Source organism: Triticum aestivum, chromosome 2A (assembly GCF_018294505.1).
Source record: "Triticum aestivum cultivar Chinese Spring chromosome 2A, IWGSC CS RefSeq v2.1, whole genome shotgun sequence".
Taxonomy (NCBI): Eukaryota; Viridiplantae; Streptophyta; class Magnoliopsida; order Poales; family Poaceae; genus Triticum; species Triticum aestivum.
In genome coordinates, this window is record NC_057797.1 from 357,508,058 (window position 1) to 357,529,786 (window position 21,729).

Genomic DNA, 21,729 nt, shown 5'->3' on the forward strand with positions numbered 1-21,729 from the left:
TATTTGTTTGCAATTATGGAGCACCCTAGCTTGAGTCAATCGAGCTCTACTTTTGCTACTTTGTGAATCTGGGCAGATTGTCAACTTGTTTGCAATTTTGCCGATGATGTTGTAGTTGATCCGTGCATGCTATGTTATTGTTCTTGCCATGTCTAGCTTGTATTTTGTGTGTTCTTGATGGGTGTATGCTTATCTTGTCATAACTTGCACCGTAGTGAGTGCATCGAGCTCGTAAACATGCCTACTTGAGTTATGTTTCAGCATGTGCCAGTTTTCACTAAGTCTGAAAACTGATTATGTTTTTGCTATGTTCACATGCTTGCAATTGTATTTTCTGATCCCTTTTGGCTCAAGGTCACTAAGGGACTTTTGTTAAGCTCTTTGAGTAGCTCCATGCCATGCTTTACTTTGCCATGTTCAAATCCTGTAGCATGTAGTTTCGTGGCTCCGAAGAGTGCTACATGATCTGAAATTCCAGACAAGTGTTAATTTCACCAAGTCTGAGATCTGTTTGCCATATGAATTTTTGCCATGCTTGTTTGAACCTGTTAATGGATGAATTGGCCGTAGCTCAGTGTTAGACTTTTGTTAAACATCTTGCTTGTATCCCTGCCATGTATTTTGTTGTCTTGTTTGGGTGCTGTAGTTGTTCATCTCATTGCATTTAGATGGCTACTTGTTGTAAATCGCAGAACATGGCCATATTTGAATCGCTTGCCTTTTCCAAACCATAACTCCGATTCCGGCGTTCTTTATATCATTTTCAAGCGATTTCATCTCATCTTTCCAGTGGCACACTTGGACTTCCAAGTTGAGGCCAGGTTCTTGCTTTTCTTGTCATATCTTGAATATGCATCCCGCATCGCATCCCGCATAGCATCTCATCTTTGCATCATCTTGTTTGGTCCTTGCACGTGGTTGATTGTATCCTTGTTGTTTGTTTGTCTTGTTTGGGTAGAGACGGGAGACGAGTTTGCTAACAAGGAGCCCGTTAAGTTTGCTTTCGAGGATCCAGTCAACTCTCACAACTGTGCAGGCAAGATGATCATACCCTCGAAATCACTACTATCTTTGCTATGCTAGCTTGCTCGCTCTTTTGCTATGCCAATGCTACGATGCCTACCACTTGCTTTCAAGCCTCCCAAATTGCCATGTCAAACCTCTAACCCACCATGTCCTAGCAAACCGTTGATTGACTATGTTACCGCTTTGCTCAGCCCCTCTTATAGCATTGCTAGTTGCAGGTGAAGATTGGAGGCCGTTCCTTGTTGGAACATTTTTTTACTTATTGGGATATCATTATATTGCTATGTTATCTTAATGCATCTATATACTTGGTAAAGGGTGGAAGGCTCGGCCTCTCGTCTAGTGTTTTGTTCCACTCTTGCCGTCCTAGTTTCCGTCATATCGGTGTTATGTTTCCGGATTTTGCGTTCCTTACGCGGTTGGGTTATAATGGGAACCCCTTGGTAGTTCGCCTTGATTAAAGCTTGTCCAGCAATGCCCAACCTTGGTTTTACCATTTGCCACCTAGCATTTTCTTTCCCTTGGGTTCTGCAGACTCAAGGGTCATCTTATTTAACCCCCCCCCCCCGGGCCAGTGCTCCTCTGAGTGTTGGTCCAAACTGTCAGCCGCCGGTGGCTACCAGGGGCAACTCTGTGCTGGCCTACTGGAAGTTTAGACAATCTGAGTGTGCCCTGAGAAAGAGATATGTGCAGCTCCTATCGGGATTTGTCGGCACATTCGGGCGGTGTTGTTGGTCTTGTTTTAACCTGTCGAAGTGCCTTGAAGAACCAAGATACCGAGTCTGATCGGAACATCTTGGGAGGAGGTCTATTCCTTTGTTGACCGTGAGAGCTTGTCATGGGCTAAGTTGGGACTCCCCTACAGGGATTTGAACTTTCGAAAGCCGTGCCCGCGGTTATGGACAGATGGGAATTTGTTAATGTCCGGTTGTAGATAACTTGAACCTTAACTCAATTAAAATGAATCAACTAAGTGTGTTACCGTGATGGCTTCTTCTCGGCGGAGTCCGGGAAGTGGACACGGTGTTGGTGTAATGTTTGCGCAGGTTACTCTCTAGTTTCTCGCTCGCGCTTTGCCTCCTCTTCTCGCTCTTTTTTGCGAATAAGTTAGCCACCATATTTGCTAGTCGCTTGCTGCAGCTCCACTCATATTTTACCTTGCCTTACCTATAAGCTTAAATAGTCTTGATCGCGAGGGTGCGAGATTGCTGAGTCCCTGTGGCTCACAAATTACTATTACACCAGATGCAGGGCTTGATGATTCCGCTCTAGGAGACGTGTTTGAGCTCAAGTGGGAGTTCGACGAAGACTCTCAACGTTATTATGTTTCCTTTCCTGATGATCAGTAGTGGTGCCCAGTTGGGGGTGATCGGGGCCGTGTCGCATGTTGGGTTATCTTTTATTTTGGCGCCGTAGTCGGGCCATGAGTGTTTGGTTGATGTAATGTTATTTATGTACTTGATTGACGTGGCGAGTGTAAGCCAACTATGTTATCTCCCCTTTTATTATATATTACATGGGATGTTGTGAAGATTGCCTAACTTGCGACAAATGCCTTCAAGGCGATTATGCCTCTAAGTCGTGCCTCGACACGTGGGAGATATAGTCGCATCGAGGGTGTTATAGGCCAACCGCCTCCTCCCCTCCTCCTTTATATACGGGGGCAGGGGCACCCCAAGGCACAACGGTTGTTCTCTTAGCCGTGTGTGGTGCCACCCTCCACCGTTTACTCCTCCGATCATAGCATCATAGTGCTTAGGCGAAGCCCTACGCGGATCACATACATCACCATCACCGTCACCACGCCTTGTGCTGACGAAACTCTCCCTCGCCCCTTTGCTGGATCAAGAGTTCGAGGGACGTCATCGAGCTGAACGTGTGCTGAACTCGGAGGTGTCGTACGTTCGGTACTAGATCGGTTGGATCATGAAGATGTTCGACTACATCAATCGCGTTAACCTAACGCTTCCGCTTTCGGTCAACGAGGGTACGTGGACACACTCTCCCCCTCTCGTTGCTATGCATCTCCTTGATAGATCTTGCGTGATCATAGGAAAATTTCTGAAATTGCATGCTACATTCCCCAACAGTGGCATCCGAGCCAGGTCTATGCGTAGATGATATGCACGAGTAGAACACAAAGAGTTGTCGGCGATAATAGTCATACTGCTTACCACCAACGTCTTATTTTGATTCGGCGGTATTGTTGGATGAAGTGGCCCGGACCAACCTTACATGACCATGTTCATGAGACCGGTTCCACCGACAGACATGCAACTTGTTTTGCATAAAGGTGGATGGCAGGTGTTTGTTTCTCCAATTTTAGTTGAATCGAATTTGACTATGGTCGGACCTTGTTGAAGGTTAAAACGGCACACTTGATGAAAAATTGTTGTCGTTTTTATGCGTAGGTAAGAACGGTTCTTGCTAGAAGCCCGTAGCAGTCACGTAAAACTTGCAACAACAAAGTAGAGGACGTCAAATTTGTTTTTGCAGGGCTTGTTGTGATGTGATATGGTCAAGCTATGATGTGATATAAGTTATTGTATGAGATGATCATGTTTTTGTAAAAGTTATCGGCAACTGGCAGGAGCCTTATGGTTGTTGCTTTATTGTATGAAATGCAATCGCCATATAATTGCTTTACTTTATCAGTATACGTTAGCGATTGTCATAGAAGCAATAGTTGGCGAGACGACAACGACACTACGATGGAGATCAAGATGTCAAGCCGGTGACGATGGAGATCATGACGGTGCTTTGGAGATGACTACTCGATAGTTCAGTGTGCCATGATTTACGGCTTAGAATCGGGACTTCAAAGACGTTTTAAATGTCATGGAGCATATGAGATGTTCCAGGAGTTGAATTTAATATTTCAAGCAAATGCCCGAGTTGAGAGATATGAAGTCTCTAACAAGTTCTATAGCTGCAAGATGGAGGAGAATAGTTTTGTCAACGAACACATACTCAGAATGTCTGGGTACCATAACCACTTGCTCAGTTGGGAGTTAATCTTCCTGATGATAGTGTCATTGACAGAGTTCTTTAATCACTGCCACCAAGCTATAAAGGCTTTATGATGAACTATAATATGCAAGGGATGGAAAAGACAATTCCCGAGCTCTTCGCAATGCTAAAGGCTGCGGAGGTAGAAATCAAGAAGGAGCATCAAGAATGGATAGTTAACAAGACCACTAGTTTTAATAAAAAAAGGGCAAAGGAAAGAAGGGGAACTTCAAGAAGAATAGCAAGCAAGTTGCTGCTCAAGGGAAGAAACCCAAGTATGGACCTAAGCCTGAAATTGCGTGCTTCTACTGCAAAGGGACTGGTCAGTGGAAGCGGAACTGCCCCAAGTATTTGGCGGACAAGAAGGACGGCAAAGTGGAAGGTATATTTCATATAAATGTTATTGATGTGTACCTTACTAATGGTCGTAGTAGCGCCTGAGTATTTGATATTGGTTATGTTGCTCATATTTGTAACTCGAAACAGGGGCTACAGATTAAACGAAGATTGGCTAAGGACGAGGTGACGATGCGCGTCGGAAATGATTCCAAGGTCGATGTGATTGCCGTCGGCACGCTACCTCTATATCTACCTTCGGGATTAGTTTTAGACCTGAATAATTGTTATATGGTGCCAGCGTTGAGCATGAACATTATATCTGGATCTTGTTTGAAGCGAGACGGTTATTCATTTAAATCGGAGAATAATGATTGTTCTATTTATATGAATAACTAGTACAAATGCCCGTGCGTTGCACCGGGCAAAAATTTAGATATAACATGCTCCATATGCCATTATTCAAGACTTTTTTTAATTTAATTATTGTAAATGTTAGAAATAAGGTTACACTTAGTATTTCATTTTGGACTTTGACATTTGAGCGTACCCTAACCATGTTTGTCATGATCTATTTCAGCTCGTCATTTTCATTTCATTCTATGAAATAGTAGTTGTGTATGAAATATTCTTTCAATCAATTTTTTTGTTGTTCAAAAAAACACGATTACTTTTTTCTCTGAGAAGGTGTTTTTTAGAATACTATATTTCATTTCTTATTTATTTTGCCATTGTTTTGGTGCATTTAGAGTGTAGGTGTTTTATTGGTAGCTGCTAGCTCAGAGTCGTTGCTGCGCATGTAGCCAACAATTAGAGTTCAAAAATCCATCGTCTCCTACCTCTCCCTTCTCAGATTCCAAATGAATCCTCATTCTCTAACCATGGCCCTCCAGGCGTGAAATGTTTCACTTTTTTCACCGTCGAAGCAGAATATCTATAAATTTTAGAATTTTTTATTTTTTAATATTATTTTGATTTTACTTTTCATTAGGGAGCATATGGCCCAAAGGGTAAAATCCGCTATGGGGAATTGCCCCTTCCGAAAAGAAGAAGAAAAAATGTTGCTCGATGCGATATTTACATTTGCTAGGCCCACTTTGGTCTTCCTGGTCTGTTAGAATAGTGACTGGACAAAATGTAAAGGCCTAATTGAATCCATCTGGCCGTTTCAGCCCACGAGCACTTCCTGTTGCTTTTTCGTCTACTCACTTCCACAACACCAGACGCAGTATTGTCTTAAAAAACAGATGCATCAGACCCGTCTAGGGCTCTAGCGCCACCGACGCCGCCGGCCGATGCCGGGGCTCGCCTTCGCTAGGGTGTGGTGCTGCCGGTTTGGTTTCTCGATGGATAATAGCACCGGCTTCCTTGGAGATCTCTGTAGAGCTCGTCCTCCTAAATAGTTAGAGAGAAAACTGTAACATCAGTTATTCTAGAGAAACACTAACATTATGAATCACATAGACATCTTTTTAACCCTCACAAAAAAAACATAGGCATCTTTTTTTTTCACCCTCAAAACAAGCATAGGTAATTGTTTTTAGGTTAAAAGCATAGGTTTTTTTGTACGTGTCTTCTATGTTTGTTGGGCCGTAATCCAAGGGTCAGTGAGCTTTTCAAGTGAGGCCAGCCCGTGTATTCCTCACCCCTCCTATGCGTCTCGCTCCAGTATTCTAAAAAAAGCGTCTCCCTCCAGTCGAGCCCCACATCCACATCCAGATGAGCCACGAGGCCGGCGGCGACGAGATAGCCCTCCGCCGCCGCCACCCGCCGACGGCCGCGCCGCTGGACGACGAGGACCTCCTCGGGGAGATCCTCCTCCGCGTCCCCCCGCTGCCCTCCTCGCTCCTCCGCGCCTCCCTCGTCTCCAAGCTATGCGGAGGCGTCGCCACCGCCCCCTCCTTCAGCCACCGCTTCGTCGCCCACCACCGGAGGCCCCCCGTCCTCGGTTTCTTCGAGAAGGGCGACGGGGAGCTGGTCTTCACACCCATCCTCGACCCCCCTGCTTCCGTGACGTCGCCTCCAATATTGCAAAGGTAATGCGTGTCATTTCCCCTCTTCTCTCTTTTGTTCCCCACTCTGATTGCAATGGAGATTAATTAATTACATTTTGTAATCTCACCTTGCTCTTTGATTGTTCAAGTGTCTCTGGTACAAATCTGCAGGCTCTCCGCTCCAAATTTGTTTTGAACATCTTCTTCAATGTGGCAAAATCAATTGCTTGGTGCAGTTCCAGTTTATGTTTACTATCCAATAGTAATTTCTAAGAGGATACATCTCAAGCAGGTACACATTTCTCTTCCACCAGTTTCTTCAGGCCCGTCTGCATGTGTCAAGCACATTAACTTCTTTTCATGCTCTAGCTCTGAATAACACCGAGTAGTGTTTGAACAAATTTTAAACCAATGTTAGTATACCAAAAAAAAGCATCAGCTTCGTCTTCACAGAGTAAGTTCATATTTGTCTGATTGATACAACAATCCAGAGTGACAGTATAATATAAAATTCTAGCCCGTGCTTTGTGTGGGATCTTAAGGTGCAGTGTTAATTTGTTTTTGGCCCCTCCAATTTTTTCCAGGCTTGGGACCGGCATTGGCAGTGTTAGCCCCCCTACCCCTATTAATATTGATCCAACTTAAGCACATGTGATTAGATTTAGTTTTAATATTTGTTTGATAATAATTAATATGTGAAATAACTATCAGTAGTCTAGGTTAGCTTTTAGGTCGTTTTAGAATCACATAAAAAATAGAATTTGATCTGATCCTGTTCTCCTTTTGTTACTTTGTGATTTGTTTTGTTACTTTGTGGTACTTTTTGCATGAATATTCATTCTTTCTGGTTGTTTTTAAATGTCAAATAGATGTATTTCAGTTTGAGCAGGGTTAGCAGTCTATGTACATCACATATATAAGCATTGGGAGTTGGATATAATCACAAATTAAATTGAAAGTAAAGTGTTGGTTGTAGCAAAACCATCAATGAGTTTGGTTGACACATGATTAATAAAACTTTGAATGATTTTGTTCTTGAGGACATTGTACATGAGAATGAAATCATGAATTGTTTGTATATACACAAATGAGTCTTGTCTCCTTGAAGACGATGAAGTTCTGAATTCTAACTGCGAAGTTGTCATCTGGCTGCAATGTTTCTGTAGAATCCAAGTAGTATGTTTAAGGTTAGAAAATGAAGAATGTAATTTGAAATATAAACACTTTATTTTTTTTAAATGACGATCCTTTCAAGTAGTAATTGAAATTTTGAAGAAGAAATTGAAAGGTTGTATTACCTATTTGGTTAGGACTTCCTTGTAGACAATATTTTTTGTATATGTCCCGCTTGTACTGGTTTTTTTCTTTCTCTTTTTCTTCTCTCCCTTTGTGTATGTGTCGTCTATGCTGGTCTTTTTGTTCTTCTGCTTGCTCTCATCATGTGTACCTGGTAGTATCTTTATGTTTGATGTCGCGGTTGCTCTAGATAGTGCGACATATAGTTGACCATGTGAGAAAACCGGTTCAGGCAGGTAGATGCCGGCATTTGGTATTGTCTGGCCTTGTAATTTATTTACTGTCATTGCAAAACTGAGTTTGACTGGAAACTGTTTCCTCTTGAAACTGAACGGAAACATGTCATTGTCAGAGGGGCATAATGGTATCCTGGGCAGGAAACTCGCATTCCAGAGTGTTGTCCCACCACAATCTTCGCGTCAATTGTATTTTTTTGAAATCCACGTACGACCAACTTCGTGTCGTTGCATAGTCCATTAGCAGGGTCGATGTTTCTGAGTAGTATGATTGGGCAATTAATTTGAGCTTCAACATATGTGGAGGCAGTCCATTTGGGGTGAGAGTGTTTAGGAATTCTGGTGGATAGTAGTTATGTGGGTCGTCTTCTACCGAATCGAAGCTGTGGTACACCATCTCCTCCCCCTGGAAACGATCAATCATTTTTAGGTTGATTTTGTCTATGGAGTCGTTCCTTGTTGATAGAATTGCTCTTGACGTGATGTACTTTGGATCTTTTAGGGAAGCATTGTCCGTTTTGTAGACATTGTCGATGAGTCTATCAAGGCTATTGTCATCCGTCTTATTTGGCACACATATAATTGTAGGTAGTTGTATTTCACCATCATCATTTGTCTCCTCGGTTCCGTTTCCAATGCGTAGTAGGTACTGCGAACCATGGGTCGTTTTGAGCCCTCATGTTGCGCACGAGCTTCAGTTGACGCATTGAATTCCAGAGGACAGACTTGCGTAGTGATGAATCTACTATCTGGGCTCTTGTTCCCTTTCGGACAACAGGTAGCACTTGCCTAAAATCCCCTCCAAATACGACTGTTTTTCCTCCGAATGGAAGTTCTGGCCTGTCCATTATGTCCCGCATGCTTCTGTCTAGCGCCTCCACTGTCTGCCTCTTGGTCATAGATGCTTCATCCCAGATTGTTAGTGATGCTGCTTTCAGTAGTTTGGCTGTCCCACTCTGTTTTGTGAATCCACAAACAGCCCCCTCGTCTATTTTTAGTGGAATCTTGAACCTCGATTGCGCGGTCCTCCCTCCGGGCATTATTGAAGCAGCAACACCGGAAGTGGCTGTCGCTACAGCAATCTTGCCTTGTCTGCGTATTGTGGCTAAGAGAGCCCTGTAAAGAAAAGTTTTTCCCATGCCTCCAGGTCCATCGACAAAGAATATACCTCCACTTTGGTCGTCAATTGTTGCTAGGATTTCGTCGTAGGCCTCCTTCTGCTCCTTGTTTAGGTTCTTATGCAAAGATGTGTCCTCGGGTTCCACCTCGATGGATGTTTCCTCAATGATCTCCCTCGGTATGTCGTCTGTCATCTCATGTTGTTCGTCGATCTTTGGAAGAGGAAATGATTCTATGTCTTTTCCCATTGAGTGCAACATGTCTCTATATTTTTCAGAACCATCTGTTCGACTGTGTGTTTGCATTTGCAATTTTTGTTGTAGTCCTCTGACATTGCATCAAGGTGTTTGTTCCAGAGGCTGCGTATGTCGCTGGGCTCGCAAAAAACCAAGATTGTCGCAAATAGTCGTCGTAGCGATGATGGCATCCGAAACAACTCCACTTCTATCATGCAGTCATCCAATGTGATATCTGCCTCAATGAGACCTCTTTTTTCTGCAGCTTCTCGAAAGGTTGGCATTACTTGTCCATCGACTGTTCATAGGTCTTTGTAGCTGGTGGCGCCTGTCACGTGGTTTAGGAGGACTCGAAGATAGTATCGTTCTCCTTCAGCTGGGTGTGCTGAGACGATCCTGCCAACCTGGAACACAGCGGCTCGCTTCCTCTGTTGCCAAAATTTCCCCTGACTCTGCCAAGTATAATGTTCCGGAAACTCTCTGTATAGTATGCCTCGTGCTTTTGCATACCATCTGTTTGCTTCAAAGTACGCAGTCAACATTGATCTTTCCGTGTCTTCACGGTCGATAACATTCTGTAATTTTTCCATGCCATGATATGAAACCATGTGCATATTTGGGAGATGTAGCTGCAGTTGCAAGACTGGTGGGTGCATTTTACTTAGTTCGAAGCCATATATTCTCCACAGTACTTCAGGAGGTGTCACCTAGTGGGCGTCTCTGTACTGCTTAATCTCGTCGATTTCTTCTTCGTCTACTTTGTCTGTTACGGATACGGATGCTCGGTCATGACCCTTGTAGATGTACTTGAAGAGGTATTTCACGGCTTTAATGCTTGAGCATATCTCAACATTTATGTGGCAGTTGAACATCCTTAACAGATAGGGATTGTAAGGAACTACCCACATGTTATCTAGTTTGCAATTTCGGACCGTTTCAGTCCGGCCATCGTTGCGTCTCCTATATATTGGGTAGTCCTTGCCTTGAATCGTAGTTTCGTTAAATGGTCTTGGATAATTGTTCTTGCATGATGGACGATTCTTTGAGCATGGACAAAATTTGTTCAATGCACCGCAAGGACCATGCATCATATGTTTGATTACCATCTTGTATAGTTCTGGGTACTTGTGCTTGTTAGGGAGCTCTGCGGATATGATTCTGTCATACTGCTCTGGACATGTGTACTTGTATTTTCGAGTCATGATGAGCAAAAAGTGAGCATGGGGTAATCCCCTCTTTTGGAACTCTACGACATATGTATATGCCTGAACCTTTCCAAGAATGCCCTTCTCAAATAGTTCCTTCTTCATTTCTTGTAGCTTCGCCCTGAAAACACGAACTACAATGTCTGGGCGATCTTGTGCTGTTTGTCCATTCTCTAGTTCATGTGTTATCTCCTCCCAGTTGGGGTTGCAGGTCATTGTTAGGAATACGTCTGGCTTACCATATTTTCTAACTAAAGCCATAGCGTCGAGATATCGACGAAGTTTATCTCGTGGTCTTCCAATAAATGACGAGGCAAGTACTCTCTGTTTTCCGACAGCATCTCCATTCTGTTCTCCAGCTTGAATGCTGTCTAGAAGGCCTTGGTATAGGTCAGCCCTTATTTTCTTTTGATTATGCCAGATGTAATCCAGTCTGGAGCTTTCAATCTTGTTGTATGTATCTACAGCAAACTGCTGGAAAAGGCGTCCGCCATGCAAAATTGGGTTGAATATGCCTGGTCGTGTATGGAATTTATAGCAGTAGTATTCTTTCATTGTTACCCATAGGCTAAAAAGCACGGACACGGGGACGGAAAGTTGGGGATACGCATACAGGGATACGGGATACGGCATTTTCCAAATACAGTCATTCGGGGATACGGTGAGCATATATAAAATAAAATAAAAATATGTCATGTAATATAGAGTTAATACAGAAAATAAAGGAGAAAAAGATTAGAATAGAGATACTGCCCCCATTCGGTTGTGTCTCTTTTATCAAGTGCTTGATTGATTCTTGTCCCCCCATGTCATTGCAAGTTGCATCTTGCAAAACACATCGAACAGTAAAGAAGATTAGAAGAGTTGAAGACATAACCCAGCTGTGCCACTCCCAGATGACATGCTCTACAAGCATTCATGAGCAGGATGATATTAAGCTAGGAAAAAGAAGCACTGAAGCAGACAAGCAGTACTACACTAGTAGTCTAGTACACTACTACTACAATCTACAGGCATTCAAAGAGCAGCAGCTAGCAAGCAGCAAGCACAACATCCAGCAGCTTAATGGAAGATCAAATCTGAATAAAACAGGTCAAGAAGTGGAGGAGAGGGTGCGAGTTCAGGGATTGGAGAGGGTTACCTGCCGTCAGGAGAAGAGGCTGCTGCCTCCTGGTGTGGGGGTGTGGTGGCCGGTCGGATCCAAGCGTCGCCGGCGGCGGCGGCGGCGAATCCAGACAGCGGCGGCTTCGTTCCAGGAGGTGGCGGCTTCGATCCAGAAGAGACTGGGACCTGGGAGTCCCTCGTTGTTGTGTGGAGAGCTGCGTGTGATTCCTGCAAAAATAGGGTTTCGTTTTGGGCCATGGCTGTTTTTGGGCTGGGCCGTATCCCGTCCTTGTCACGTACGTGTCCCGCCGTGTCCCTGGTTTTTTTTAATCGAAAATCAGGGGATACTGGGGATACACGTATCCAGCCGTATCCCGTCGTGTCAACACGGCCAATTGGCAATTCCTGCCGTGTCCATGCTTTTTAGCCCATAGGCCATTGGCCGAATCTGTGCAAATATTGCAACATAAAAAGTTAGTTGCATAGGTGGTAGTATATATGAAAATTGAATTTTTATGTAATAGTATTTGATTTTTTTTACCTGGGTCATCGTCATTACTGATATTTTCAGCACCAATATCTTCCTCTCATGTTTCCCTCTTCGGGATTTTCCTATGCCAACCCAGTTCAGCTCTTGGAAAGAATAGAGGATACGATAACGGATCATAGCACCCGTAATATGATCGAATGTGCTCTTTTTCGTTGTTGTTCCCATGTAATATTACATTTCTGTCATAAGTATCTTTTCTTTCATTTCCTCAATCCACACTGCAGCTACCTCCGAATTGATTGGCTCGTTGTATGTTCTTTGGTCCAATCTCTGGTCAAGGTTCAAGATCAGTCTGTAGTCCTCAAGGTTTTGGGCTTGTCCCAAACTCCTAAACTGTTGAGAGTACGGGTTACCGCGTAGGATATCTGTTATTATTGCAATCACATGCTTGTCTTGCTCGTACATTTCCTCACGGCAACGACGGTATCGATGCTCTAAGCTTGGATCATCGTCGTAGAAGTATAGTTCCAGATGCTTTGGATCTGAGTGACTATTACCAAATGAGTGTATGTTGTGATATATTTGACCATGTGCTCGAAAGGTGTAAATACCGGCCGTTCGCATGTCTGTTGTGTCTCTGTCGAGCTGGCAGTATAGTGTAGTAAACGAGAAATGCCCATTGAAAAATCTTATATTTTGCCGAAAATGTCTTGCATCAGACTCGTTGCTTGTCCAAAGCCTCATTAGTTCCGGTGGTGTATTTGGATTGGCTAGTCTTATCTGTCCTTTTTTGCAGCATAATCCCTGACTTTCATACTTGAATTTGGTTGCATGGCAGAAACAACAATCTTCTTCTTTTTCGAGCACGTTTGTGCTTGTTGGTATGTTGCTGTAGACAAGATCATATGGATCAGGGTTGGGGTCTTCCTCGTCTTCTATGATTTCAATTTCCACTTCTCTGCCCCACTCTGATTTGATATACAGCATATTAAATTTAGTAAGTAGTATTGTAATGTTGCAAATTTATTTTAATTGTATTAAGCATACCTTCACCAGTGAACATGTATTCATTTTCGTCTGTGTCTTCTTCAAATATTACTCCATCATTACCTGCGTTGTAAAATTATATATATATATATATAGGACAAATTTTAACTACAAGCAGTGGTAGTTACCTCCTACTTAGTTAGCTGCCACCTGTCCCGTTGTGCATGTACGAAAATGTCTTACCGGGTTGAAATGGATCCGTTAACAGTCAACTCACTAGATTGTTTAATTAACCAATTAGAAAATTGAACGCACTGTTGCAACAACCTACAACAAATCTGCTAATTTCTTGGCCACATGCACATGGATCACGCTGAATGGATAAGTGACTAGTAGCTTAGTATATCTACCCCGTACTTCCAAGTTCCAACAACGATCAGCTTATGTACTTTTTTTTGTGAACGATCAGATTATATACTTTTTACTCTCTGGAAAATCAGTGTCCTTCATACTCCATTCTTGAAAGAGACGATTTTGTTATACATACTCCATTCTCAAAAGTAATGAGTTTGTTATACATGCCCCATACAATATACTCTTTATATAGGAATGAGTATGTAGTATCTGTCCCATAAAAAAAGAGGATGTAGTATCTGTCCCGTAGAAAAAGAGTATGTAGTACCTGTCCCATAGAAAAAGTATGTAGTATATGTGTATTTTCAGTTAAGAATGGGGACACGGGGACCGTGTGCTTTTTGATATACTTCTCATTTCTCATAAACCTAGTTTTATTCAACAAGTGAGGGTATTCTTAAGAATGTAGTGTATGAAAAAGTAGTATGAAATACATATATAGAAGAAAGTAGTATGGTGTATAAAGAAGTTCTTTGAAGTACATGGTATTTTATAAAGAATGGAGTATGTGGTTGGTGTATTTCAAAAAAAAAGAGTGTCTCCGACAAGAGTATAGACTCTAAATAAAGAGTATGTCTGAATGAACAAAATACATGAAGATACCAAGATATTGAAAGGCGTATTCAAAATGTTCTCTCCACATGTACAGGTACAAGTACTATAGTATATTGTGAGAGTGCCTCTTGAAAAATTACGTAACTGTAATATAAAATTAAATGAAGTATCTATGACATACTACACCTTGAAGCAACTGCATATACTAGCTAGAAGACTTTTTTGAAGACATGGGTTGTTTGTCTGATGATGATGCGTGCTAATGCATGTGCATACACAAATCTATGACTTAATGATCAACTTAATATACACATCAGAGCACAGGAGCAGTCATCGTTGTCTAGACACAGGAGCAGTCATCGGTTGTGAGCAGCCGTTCGTCGTTGTTGCCGGGAGTAGTCACTGGTCGGCTGTGTGCAGTTGTATGTATATCATCGTGGCCACCACTGTGCGAGACCATTCACACGTAAGGCCAGGTACAGTCGTTCGTCGTCGCCGCCGCCGCGCGGAGCAGTGACCCATGGGTTGTTGTCATGGCAGAGATGAAGTCGTAGGTCTCCGTCCCATATGAAGCCGTACACTATCGGTGCCGCCGCCGCCTGTCAGAGCAGCCACAGATTGGTTGTTGGTGCTCGTTGAGGCTGAGTAGGGATAGCCCGTACAATGTAGCCATGGTCGCAGGTTGCGTCGCCGGCGGTGCAGTAACAGGGAAAATTGATCCATGCACAACAACAAAAAAAGCCAGAAAGAGATTAGCATGATGTATGTGCATGAAAATAAGAACAATTAAAAATTAGCTAGCATGATGCGTGTGTGGAAATCACATAAAGGTGCATGCCGCGTTACCTCCTTTTACTTCTAATGATTTATCCCGATTCAGCTTCCTCTCGTAAAGAGAGAGCAGATGGATCAAGTCAAGCCCATTAGTAAAACGAAATTGTTGTGCACCACTGCCTGGCCGTGAAAAAGGGAAATCAATTAGCAAGACACATGAATGGAAAACAGTCACGTTATTGCGTACCTCGATCTCTTTTGGTAATTTCCATCGATCCTAATCTTGTTAATGGATGGGGAAGAGAGAGAAAGAGAAAGAGGATTATTGTTAGGTTGCATCCAGATCTGATTTTTCTGAACGCACCTTACCTCCGATCGGTTATTGTACTATGTATACACAGCAAAGACCAAATAAAGATCAGAAGTACCAAGAAAATCGGACCGGCCAACCAACCAATCGGGCTCCAAAAATATCAGTTTTCCTCGACCCGCAACCCATTAAGAAAATCAATCCTCCACACCGTGATGAGATCGTACGGCAGTAAGGATGGGGGTAGTTACCCCTTAGTGGTAGAATGCATTTTTCCTATATATATATATATATATATATATATATATTTGTTTGAATTGCCAAAGAACATATATGAAATTGATAACCTTACCTTGATCCTCGTTGCACATTGATTTTGCTGCCGCATCTATTTCTTTAATGGTTTCTTCTTGCTCATATATGATTCCATCATTGCATAGTGATTGTATTCGTGCATGCACTTCTTTGATTGTTGGAAGCATTGTGCAGGGGATGTCCTTCCACATAGTTACTTTACTGTGATCATCATTGTATAATGATTGTGTTGGTGTATCTGTTTCTCTGATGCTTGGAAACATTGAGGAGGGGATGTCTGTCCAAAATAGATGGTTAGTTGTACAGACAGATTTATATTTACTTGGAATGCAAGTATAAAATTGAGATTATTACCGTAAGTCATGACTTGTGGCTGCTCTAGAGGCTGAGTGTTTTCGTTGCAGGTTTCCGTCATGGATTCATCTTCTTTTGATGATACAGAAATAGCTTGCTTATGTCTTCTTGTGAATTCTTCGTTACGACGGTGTAGCAACGCTTGCCTTTCTCCCGCTGCCACATGATCCCTGTGTTTTACAGTAAATGTAGAAGTGCTCTCCTCCTGTTCAGTTACGACATATTCAGGGTTCTCCATTGCTATTGAATCTTTGGATGATGTGTTGCGTTTCGATTGACGGTGAGCTTCAATTTGTTCCATTCTTGCTTTCTTCTTTTCTATTTGCATATTTGCATATCTTTTTTTTTCTTGTGCACATTTTGCCGCCTTCTGTTCTGGTGTCTGTTCTGGTGTCTTTCCTGATACTTTGTTTCGTTGATAGGCTTCACGGCGTTTTTTGAGTTTCTCATGCCTTTCTTCATCGGTCATGTGTTCATACCGCTCTCTATCCCTCTTTCTTTTTTTTCCTTAGCATCCATGATTTGAGATTATGGTCCAAATGTTTTCCTGCAGGATGGAAGGAAATTTTTTGTAATGCAATACAAGATAATTTGTTGCTAGACTGGCCTGGAATGTGAAGTCAATATGTATCGGATGAGCATCCTGGCATGTGAGATGCATGAAACATGGTATTTTTTTACTGGACATCAAACATAGGTAATATTGCTTTTGTTATGAAAAAGAAAATTTATGTAAAAATCTGTTCTCTTGATCCTACATCTCATGGTTGATTTTTGCATTTTTTTTAGGACTGATGAGTATCAAATACCATGTGTGAGATTCAAGAATTCATTGGGAAGAACGAAAACGGGAGACAAGGAACATACTTGACTGCTCCTTTGTTTTGGTTGGCGCTGTAGCTTGGAGATTGCTTGGCGTGTACTTAGCTGGTGGCACTTTTTTCTCTGGGCGTTCAATCTCTGAGAGCTGGGTATTTATATTAGTATAGAACCTTTGCCAGTCCGAGTTGGTGTATGGTTCCCGATTGGTTCCATGTCCGAGTCCAAGTTGGTGTATGTTTTCCATGTCCGAGTCCAAGTTGGTGTATGCTTCTGATTGTATTTTTCTCTTCCACGTCCAATCCAGTATAGTAGGTTGGAGTATGTTTTGATATTTGTTATAAATTTACTTTTTTCTGTCTGGGCGTCCAAACTGAGTATGCTTTGAGATTTGTTCTAAGTTGCTTTACCTTTTTCTGTCTGGGCGTCGTAAGCTGGGTAGTACGTACTGTACTTTATATTAGATTGTTTTCCTCTTACACGTGCGATCTAGTAATCTGTTTCCACATAGTATCATCTACAAATAAAAGATGTGAGATGCCCGGGCCTCTTCTACATATCTTGATGGGAGTAATAAAGGGAGAGAGAGGATCCCATTGTCGAAGACCACGTGACAGTGAAAATTAATCCAAAAGGATTCCATTTGATTTAACGGAATACCTCACCGAAGAGTTAAAGCCATGCATATAGCTTTCAATAAATACATTCATTCTTAAAATTACCTAGACAGTTCTCAGAAGAATTACAATATGAAATGGCCGAGCTCCTACCCTTGCCTGGGCACTCATTCAGAAAGAAAAGAAAAACAGTTTGTCTAATCTTAAAGCTAAAGCCATGTCACACACATGGAGGCACATCTTGAGCACCATCATGCATGTAGCGTACTCCCTCTGTAAAGAAATATACTACTTATATACTACTTTACTGATCCTAACGCTCTTATATTTCTTTACAAAGGGAGTATTAAGCAAAGAATTCTCTTCTCTCGCGTGACCTGGATGAGTTTATCGATACCTTCAATAAATTTGCGTACGGTAGTTATAAATGTGCAGGTGGTTCTTTCCTAGCAAAACCGTAGAACCTTGAGGCAACAAGAAACGTTATCATTTCCAAACACATTTCATTTGCCACCAATCATCTGAAAATTCAGTTTGCAAATATGATGCGGAGCATCTTACGGACATCACCATGTCAAGAGTCCGTTTGGCAAGTGACACGTGCGATCTCTACTTCGTATACACAAAGGTGAATCATATTCTTTACACGTGCTCACTTGACCCCTTCGAGGATGGTATACTACTTGACACTTCTCCCGTGTGCATGCATAGGTATTGTCGGAACGCTGCGAACGACGTGGAGGAGTGCAAGCGCCAAGGAACACCTACACCATCCATGAGGGAAGCGTGGAAACGAAGACGCAAGAAGAAGAGCTGTCGAAGAAGCTCCAGCCACCGGACGACCGGTCGGGTCCGGACGTCCGGCGCCTGAAGATCCACCGGACGACCGGTGCAGACCGGACGACCGGTGTCCCTGCACCCGAGCCAAACGAGCGGACGTCCGACGCCACCGGACGACCGGTCCAGACCGGAAATCCGCTACACCAGCATCCGAGCCAGAACGAGCGGACGACCGGCCCCTACCGGACGTCTGGCCGCCCACGAGCCACCGGACGACCGGTCCCCAGCGGACGTTCGGTACTTGGTTGTGTCCAGTTGCGGGCTGAGGCCCATGTACCCCTTCACTTACCCCTTCGTGGCCCTAGACTATATATACTCCTCCACCTCCACCATTTGAAGGTTAGCGTTGTGATAGCTCATTTGAGAGATAGAGCTACGCTCATCCATATCGGATCTACTCCACGAGAGAGACCGCAGCCTCTACGGAGAAGATCCCCTTTGGATTCAAGCCCCCTTTCTAAGGGAAGATCCCCCCGTGGATTCAAGACCTCCTTACGGAGAGGAACCGGTTACCGTTTGTATCGTCCATTGTTGACTTTGGATCTTGTATCTCACCTTTGTGTTCATCGATCTAGCGCATGTGTGATCATACTTTTTGGTTTGAGTGTTCTCTTGTGTTTCCCTCGTTTCCCTCCTTGTGTTCTTCGCGTTCTTCGCGGGATCCGCTCCTTTCGTGAAAGATCGGGCGATTAGGGTTCTACCCTACATCATCTTGGTATCATGAGTCACGTTGATCATGATTTCGGAGTCTCCCCGTTGTGTTTTCTAGCCTAATTTTGTTGTGTTCTTCCCCAATTTCAAAAATCCCCACCAAAAATAGCCCCAATTTTTTTTGTGATTTGTTGGTTTGATAATGTTTTGTTGATTTTGATCCATGGATCTGCTTGGTTTCGAGTGGATATAGCATTTCCCCAAGTTTCCCCATTTTTCATCCATGAAATCTCATCAATTTTGACCCCAAAATCCCTAAATTCCGCCCAAAATCGCGTCCCGAATCTTGGATCTGCAGTTGACCCCGATACACCGAACGACCGTCACCTTACCGGACGTCCAGAGCCGCAGGAACCATCGGAAGTCCGACCTTACCGGACGACCGGAACCCCCTAACCCGAGCAGAATCAGCGAATTTCCGACCCGACCGGACGTCCGGCGACCGAACGACCATTTTTTCCGGACATCCGCTATCTGTAAAAACTGAGTTCGCTAAAATTTTGTTTTCGCCATAACTAATTCATCCGAACTCCGATTTTGACTTTCTTTAGCTCGTTTTAAAGCTCTTGACATCCTCCTTACCACAAAAATACCACCAACATCATTTGACTCCATAAAAGTTTCTGAAATTTGGCAAGTTTGCCTAGGCCCTCCACCATATCATCTGCTACACCACCATAGCCTTTCACAACCTAACCAATTTTGTTCCCCATCGCATTAGTGGTTGCTTGAGGAGTGATTTGAGTCTCCTAAGGTCTTTAGGCTACTTAGGGACGGTTGCTTCTTCATCAACCACCACCAGCACCACCATAACTTCCGCATAGTGTTGCCCACCTCACACTCCCGCCACCCCGACTTAACCCATTTTTGTTTGTGTTGTGAGTTGTGTCTCCTAAGGTGTTTCGGCTACTTAGGGACCGTGCTTCCAACTCCGACACCGTGTATAGTTCACCACCTTACCCTCCATTTCCGCATTGCGTACTCCACAACCCATCATTGCCTTTCCGCAATCCCGTTGAGCTTCCGTAACCACCACCGCATCCCGCTACCACCATTTTGACATTTGAAATTTTGAGTTCGCGGTTTTTCCGTTTCCTAAGGTGTTTCGGCTACTTAGGGACGAGTCACCATCATCTTGGTATCTCCATCAAGATCACCGCCACTCATCATCGACACGGACGATAACCTCCATATCATCTTGATATCATGGTATCCCTTCATTATATATTCCCTTGCCATTGCATTGATAACCCCTAGCCCATTTTGCGTTACTTGCCTATCGAGACTAGCCATTTGAGTATTGCCGGCAATGTTACTTGTGCACATTAGTGATCCACCCTTCCATTGCATACATACCATATCATATTGGTATCATCATATCATCCCTTGTGTCACAAGATTGTTCTCGCATATACACAATAGCTATCTTGGTTTGTGCATTTCGCAAAGTGGCCATAAGAAAAAATAAGCTTTTAAGCAAAAGAGAAAGAGCAAAGAAGCTTGTAAGCAATAGCCATAGCATCCACCACATTGCATAAGATTGTCATATCCGATCATCTTGGATCAAACACCGGGAACCATACATACATAGCATACTTGGGATAGAAAGTTTATCCATTTTGCATATCATAGGTTGTGCACAAGTATCGTATCCGCCTATAGAGCAATCGTGCTAGCGTCTCTCTTGAGTTGTGCAACACGAGCGTTTTCTGTGGATTCCACATTTTGTGCTCATCCTTGGTTGCACGACCCCATTTATCTATCCATGTGTGTGTTTCCGTGTGCCACACATTGCTATTGGTCTACTTGTTACACTTGTGAATTTGTGAATATCTTTCAACATTATTGACTCTTGCTAACATTTTACATCAAATTTTTGTGCCACTATCCTCACCGAGCTCCACCATAAGCCTTACTTGTGTAGGTGTGAGAAACTGACAAGAATTGGTACCAATTGTGCTATTTCCTTGTCCACATTGGAGTGATCATTGATCCACTTTCAACTTCGGTCAAGGTACATTTGGTATTCGTTCTTCTCTTTCTCCACTCATATTGGCTCGAATCTTGTGATGGATAGGCAAGGCATTTCATCTCCGGTCTTCCACAACAACGACGTCGTGTACAACTACATCAACAACAAGCTTTCCGCACAAAAGGACAAGCAAGATGCAAGGATGGAGGAGATTCGGACCTTGTTGATCAACCGTTCTTCCCCTTCATCATCCTCAAGGCGGCGACGTTCAAGTCACAAGTCTCCGAAGTGGGCTACCTGATCTGAAATTCCAGACAAGTGTTAATTTCACTAAGTCTGAGATCTGTTTGCCATATGCATTTTTTCCATGCTTGTTTGAACCTGTTAATGGATGAATTGGCCGTAGCTCAGTGCTAGACTTTTGTTAAGTATCTTGAATGCATCCCTGCCATGTATTTTGTTGCCATGTTTGGATGTTGTAACATGTTCATCTCATTGCATTTAGATGTCTACTTGCTGTAAATCGCAGACCGGTGTCATATTTGAATCGCTTGCCATTTCCAAACCGTAACTCCGATTCCAGCGTTCTTTATATCGTTTTCAAGCGATTTCATCTCATCTTTCCAGTGGCACACTTGGATTTCCAAGTTGAGGCCAGGTTCATGCATTTCCTGTCATATCTTGCATATGCATCCCGCATCGCATCCCGCATAGCATATCATCTTTGCATCATCTAGTTTGATCCTTGCACGTGGTTGATTGTGTCCTTGTTGCTTGTTTGTCTGGTTTGGGTAGAGGCGGCAGACGAGTTCGCTAACGAGGAGCCTGTTGAGTTTGCTTTCGAGGATCCAGTCAACTCTGACAACCGTGCAGGCAAGATGATCATATCCTCGAAATCACTACTATCTTTGCTATGCTAGTTTGCTCGCTCTTTTGCTATGCCATTGCTACGATGCCTACCATTTGCTTTCAATCCTTCCAAATTGCCATGTCAAACTTCTAACCCACCA

At 43.1% G+C, this 21,729-nt stretch overlaps 3 protein-coding genes across 14 annotated transcripts; 1 reads left to right on the forward strand and 2 right to left on the reverse strand.

The window, feature by feature from the left end:
- Window positions 1–5,417: 5,417 nt before the first annotated feature.
- Window positions 5,418–11,777, reverse strand: LOC123188661 (uncharacterized). Of its 4 annotated transcripts, XR_006495032.1 has the most exons (4): window positions 11,599–11,777; window positions 7,664–11,282; window positions 6,494–7,525; window positions 5,418–5,766 (listed from the first exon to the last, which is right to left on the reverse strand). XR_006495032.1 is itself a non-coding variant. In XM_044600874.1 (2 exons), the coding sequence occupies exon 2, from the start codon at window positions 11,151–11,153 to the stop codon at window positions 9,960–9,962; it is 1,194 nt and encodes a 397-aa protein (XP_044456809.1). In that variant the 5' UTR covers window positions 11,154–11,282; window positions 11,599–11,777; the 3' UTR covers window positions 6,435–9,959. The 4 variants fall into 4 exon arrangements, 1 of the variants encoding a protein (XP_044456809.1); XR_006495031.1 differs by having other exon boundaries at window positions 6,494–11,282; XR_006495033.1 differs by having other exon boundaries at window positions 6,494–11,363.
- On the forward strand, window positions 6,091–16,936 carry LOC123188663 (uncharacterized). 9 transcript variants are annotated; one of them, XR_006495039.1, is made up of 5 exons: window positions 6,129–6,407; window positions 6,537–6,657; window positions 15,581–16,040; window positions 16,314–16,457; window positions 16,550–16,936. XR_006495039.1 is itself a non-coding variant. In XM_044600876.1 (2 exons), exons 1-2 carry the CDS (start codon window positions 6,091–6,093, stop codon window positions 6,636–6,638), a joined length of 441 nt encoding a protein of 146 aa, XP_044456811.1. In that variant the 3' UTR covers window positions 6,639–6,884. The 9 variants fall into 9 exon arrangements, 2 of the variants coding, with proteins under 2 accessions (XP_044456811.1, XP_044456812.1); XR_006495038.1 differs by having other exon boundaries at window positions 15,581–15,699; window positions 15,811–16,457; XR_006495040.1 differs by having other exon boundaries at window positions 15,581–15,699.
- LOC123188662 (uncharacterized) lies at window positions 14,492–15,896 on the reverse strand. Its single transcript, XM_044600875.1, has 4 exons — window positions 15,761–15,896; window positions 15,444–15,683; window positions 14,854–14,961; window positions 14,492–14,648 (listed from the first exon to the last, which is right to left on the reverse strand). Exons 1-4 carry the CDS (start codon window positions 15,819–15,821, stop codon window positions 14,539–14,541), a joined length of 519 nt encoding a protein of 172 aa, XP_044456810.1. The 5' UTR covers window positions 15,822–15,896; the 3' UTR covers window positions 14,492–14,538.
- Window positions 16,937–21,729: the final 4,793 nt, after the last annotated feature.

Excerpts from the sequence above, each read along its gene's own strand:
- LOC123188663 (XM_044600876.1), top strand. The coding sequence starts at position 6,091 with ATGAGCCACGAGGCCGGCGGCGACGAGATAGCCCTCCGCCGCCGCCAC. Across the intron at positions 6,408-6,514 it reads TCGCCTCCAATATTGCAAAG|TGTCTCTGGTACAAATCTGC; the intron begins GTAATGCGTGTC and ends TGATTGTTCAAG.
- LOC123188661 (XM_044600874.1), bottom strand. The coding sequence starts at position 11,153 with ATGACATATTTTTATTTTATTTTATATATGCTCACCGTATCCCCGAAT.
- LOC123188662 (XM_044600875.1), bottom strand. The coding sequence starts at position 15,821 with ATGACGGAAACCTGCAACGAAAACACTCAGCCTCTAGAGCAGCCACAA. Across the intron at positions 14,962-15,443 it reads AATGTGCAACGAGGATCAAG|GCAGTGGTGCACAACAATTT; the intron begins GTAAGGTTATCA and ends TTTCACGGCCAG. Across the intron at positions 14,649-14,853 it reads ATCATTAGAAGTAAAAGGAG|CCTCAACGAGCACCAACAAC; the intron begins GTAACGCGGCAT and ends ATCCCTACTCAG.